This window comes from Protopterus annectens, chromosome 1.part1, assembly GCF_019279795.1.
Source record: "Protopterus annectens isolate FY-2018-M chromosome 1.part1, PAN1.0, whole genome shotgun sequence".
NCBI lineage: Eukaryota > Metazoa > Chordata > Ceratodontiformes > Protopteridae > Protopterus > Protopterus annectens.
Window position 1 is genome coordinate 1465686798 of NC_056726.1, and position 4033 is coordinate 1465690830.

The 4033-nt window shown below is 42.5% G+C and overlaps 1 protein-coding gene across 1 annotated transcript; it reads right to left on the reverse strand.

Annotated features, from left to right (window-relative positions):
* Nucleotides 1–618: 618 nt before the first annotated feature.
* MARCKSL1 (MARCKS like 1) lies at nt 619–3699 on the reverse strand. The gene is made up of 2 exons (XM_044082470.1): nt 3356–3699; nt 619–1829 (listed from the first exon to the last, which is right to left on the reverse strand). The coding sequence occupies exons 1-2, from the start codon at nt 3449–3451 to the stop codon at nt 1266–1268; spliced, it is 660 nt and encodes a 219-aa protein (XP_043938405.1). The 5' UTR covers nt 3452–3699; the 3' UTR covers nt 619–1265.
* Between the last annotated feature and the right edge of the window lie 334 nt (nt 3700–4033).

The window sequence follows — 4033 nt, forward strand, 5'->3', positions numbered from 1 at the left end:
TCCTCAATGGCAAACAGCTATCAGGTGGACACCCACTTTTATCCGTCCCAAAAGTCCATGTCAATTCAAGAATGGGTAGTGTCTTGGCAGTGGCACCTGTCAAAGAAACACCTTTCAGAAAAAAGGACAAAAACCCCTCTGGCACTACTTATGCTTTTAGGGTAGCCTCTCCAGATGGACAGCCACATTAGGACCAAAACCAAGTAATGTTCTAACCTTGATTTTAAGCCCCCCACCATCAGTATTAAGATGCAAAGTCACAATATGCAAATACAACATTTACCACATCCTCTAAAAGACAGGAGGCATGCAGGCAAAACAGCTGTAGTTACTAGTGCACAGAACAAGTCTGCACTTAAGATGTCTTACTGCATGCTCCCTTATGAGCAACTAAACCATATGCCTAATTGGGGGGCAATAACACTTACCTTTGTACTCTTCTGCCCATAGTATTGCACAGCTTTAACTTCTGGTAAACCTATGGAGCAATCTGGTGCAAAACTTGGATGTAAAGTTATGCAACACTATTTAGTTTGTTGCAGAACAATTCCACCTCCCAAATAATGGGCTAGCTCAATGCCCCACCACAAAACAAACATTCAAGGGATAGTACCAAGATGGGACAGACAGGTCAGAATTTATTCCCTTTTAATGTTACAATAAAACCAGAACATCTGTTTAAAACGTTAGAAAACTGCAAATAAAGTTTGTGCTGAAGGTATTTACAGACTTGTTACAGCAAAATAATCCTCACATTTTACAGCTTGCACTCACCCCCTCAATTAAAAAATAGTGGACAGTCTTAAAACTGGTCAAGTAAGATATTAAGAACTACCAAACCCTAACAGTTTTAACCATTTCTATAAAGCACAATAAATGAGAAAGCAGGTGTGAATACTATGAAAGATGGCAATTCCATTTCAATCTCAAGATCACCTTCATGAAAATATATTTAAAACAGTAAACGTCAAAAAGTATGGACAGCCCAAGCTTTATACAAAGTGTTTAGGCAGGTTCACTAAATTCAGTTCCATAGTCTTCCTTGCTAGACTTGGGCGACCACAAAGTACCTTTGTGACAGCTTTACAATCCAAAGTCTGGTTTGTCGCCAATAGAGTTCTTAAGTCTCCCCCAGAGTTTAATTCTATGCTACTTCATATTTAATTGGGAGAGAAAAGTCTCCAAAATGTCAAGTGAGCAAAGCAAAGGTCAGGTGGGATGGTCAAACCTTTTTTTTTTTTAAATAGTCATCATTCAAGTCTATATTACTCCTCTGCTAGCTGTGCTGGAGTGCTACCAGCATCCTCTGTAGATGGGGCTTTTGAAGATTCTTCTACAGTCTCTGACTTAGCTTCAGTACTAGGAGACACCTCCTCCTCCTGCTTAGCAGGGGGCTCATCTGACTGCACATCTTTGTTCTCCTCTGTAGTTTGTCCTTCAGTAGCTTCTGCCCCCTGACAAGCCTCCTCCTTCGCTGCACTTGTGTCAGTGGTGGGATCAACTTTTGCCTCTGCTTTGTCCTCCGAAACAACCTCTTTTGCATTTTCTTTGGATTCTTGAGCCTCGCCATTCTTTTTGCTTTTTTTAAATGGATTTGAACTCAATTTAAAGGACTTTTTGAAAGAGAAACGCTTCTTTTTCTTCTTTGGAGTTTCCTTTGTGCCCTCCCCTTCAGTTTTGCCATCTCCCTCAGCAGCTGGTGCTGGTTCTATGGCATCTGCGGATCCATCCACTTTTGCCTCCTTTGTAGGCTCCGCAGGGCCGTTTCCACTAACTGGGGCAGCATCATTTTCTGTCAAGCCGCCATTAATCTTCACGTGTCCATTCTCCTACAAATAAGAAATAGCATTAGTTCGTGTAAGAGCTCAATACATGCTTTAACTTCTGCATTTCTCAAATAACTGCTAAAGTTAAATCAATTGTCAGTTACGATAGCTTTAAAGCAAAGAAATAAGCATTAGTTCGTGGTAAGAGCTCAATACATGCTTTAACTTCTGCATTTCTCAAACTGCTCAAGTTAAATCAATTGTCAGTTACGATAGCTTTAAAGTCCACTGAAGTTAACCACCCATTCGTTTAAGTTATCTACAACAGGACATTTTTCTTGTCCAAAAACTTAATCCACAGGGCTTGCAACAACTGCTCAGATCTCCCGCTACAAACTTTACACCTACAATCGATGCAAAGCTAGAAATTCAAGTTTGCAGCTAATTCTACTAAAATTAGAACACCCTCATTAGACAGGTTTGCCCACGGAGTAAGTTACTGCAAACACGCGACATGTATGCCGGATATACCATTTTTATTTAGGATGCTATGCATTAAGCTATCCAGTCTCATCTCTTGTACAGGCCAAGGACACTGCACAGTTCGCATTCATCTTTAATGTTAAGAAATACGCATTCGACACTGCAAATTACGAAAATCACACCCATGATGTAGCCTCTCGCCACGAAAGGCCACTAAGAGGCGCTGTTACCTCAGCATAGACCACAAAGGGGGAGGGGCGGCTCTTGCAAGGAACAAAAGAAATGCTAAAACAGCATAAGGGAGTATATCAACATATACCCCCCCCCCCCAAGATACTAGTTATTACGATACGGGATCAAAGAAAATAAATGGATAGTCTCTTGAAAGGGGTTTTGGCACTGCACATCCCAGACTACAAGATCGTTGAGCCAAAAAGCCTGCACTCGAGCACCCAATAAAGCTAGAGCAAGCCCATACTGGTTTGCTACCCTAATCCTAGGACCACTAGGAAACCGCCCCCTCCACTAATGCAATAGACACCTTGTTGTAGGTCACACCTACATGAAGTAGAACATACAACGTACCCCTTTTCCAACCGGTACTGAGGCACCGACTGCAATGCGATCTCAAAAAAGGGAGGACGCACCTGTTCAGACTGAAGCCCCCATAGACAGTCTCGTATAGCCGGACCCAACCTCCCAGTTAAAAAAACTAGCACCTTACAGCTGCCTCCACAGAACACAGAAATTGTTAGCACGCGCTTTGGGTACATTTGCATCACCCGCCGCCGAGACGCGAGCTTCTTTGTTCTCGAGACATCGCTGCTCAAATACATAGTCTCCCGCCAAACAAAGGAGTGAAAAGCCACTGTGCGCACTGAAGGTAGTCTACGCAGAACCAAAAGGATGTTACAAGCGACCTCACGCCATAAGCATCGAGGAAAAATCGACAACCAGTCAAAAAAATATAACTCCTACATTAGATAAATGGTATCCAAACGCACGACCACAACAGGTCTGTATAAAAGACCCATTACTCCACTCATAACACAAACGAATAAAAACACCCAACCCACTTCTACACCAAAAAGCTTTAAAATCCTTACCTGTCCGTTTGTCTTTGAGGGAGAACTCACTGCTCCATCAGCAGCATTCTCAGCGACCACATCTCCTTTAGCAGCCTTAGAACCCTGGCTTCCCATGTTCGTACTTTTGTCGAAAAAGGGTCAGAAAATTAAAAAAAAAAAGACACTTAAGCCTTCCTACACTTGTGGAGAAACAATTTAAATAGCCAAATAGAAATCCACACTTCGAAGACTAATAAAAACTGAGCACAGTCAGTCCGAAACCACTAGTAAAAGGAAAAAAAAATAAAAACGAGAGAATAAATGTCCAATAGTAACCCCACAACCACTACGACAACAACATTACATACCCAGAAAATGTTGGAGTAGGATCGGAGAGGCGAGTATAAATAGCAGAGGAGGGTAACTAGAAGTCCCGACTCCCTGTATCTGATTGGAAGGTGGAGCCGCAGTAGCAGCCTCCAGCCAATCACCTACCACTGAAAGGAGTAGATGGATTGCCCCGTAACGCTAACTGTAAAAACAAGGTTTGCACCTGTGCACGCGGGGAGCGGTAATGACGTTATCTCTTCCTTGTAAATCTAGAAACAGAGTACATTTGGTGAAGTACCCGCAGGAAGTGGGGATTCCCGATAGTTAATTGCCACTCCCTTTTTAAGTCATATAGGGTTGACAGGGGTCGTAATGCCGTGAATTAGA

Coding starts and splice junctions, on each gene's coding strand:
- MARCKSL1 (XM_044082470.1), bottom strand. CDS start 3,451: ATGGGAAGCCAGGGTTCTAAGGCTGCTAAAGGAGATGTGGTCGCTGAG. Junction 1,830..3,355: donor CCTCAAAGACAAACGGACAG/GTAAGGATTTTA, acceptor TCTTATTTGTAG/GAGAATGGACACGTGAAGAT.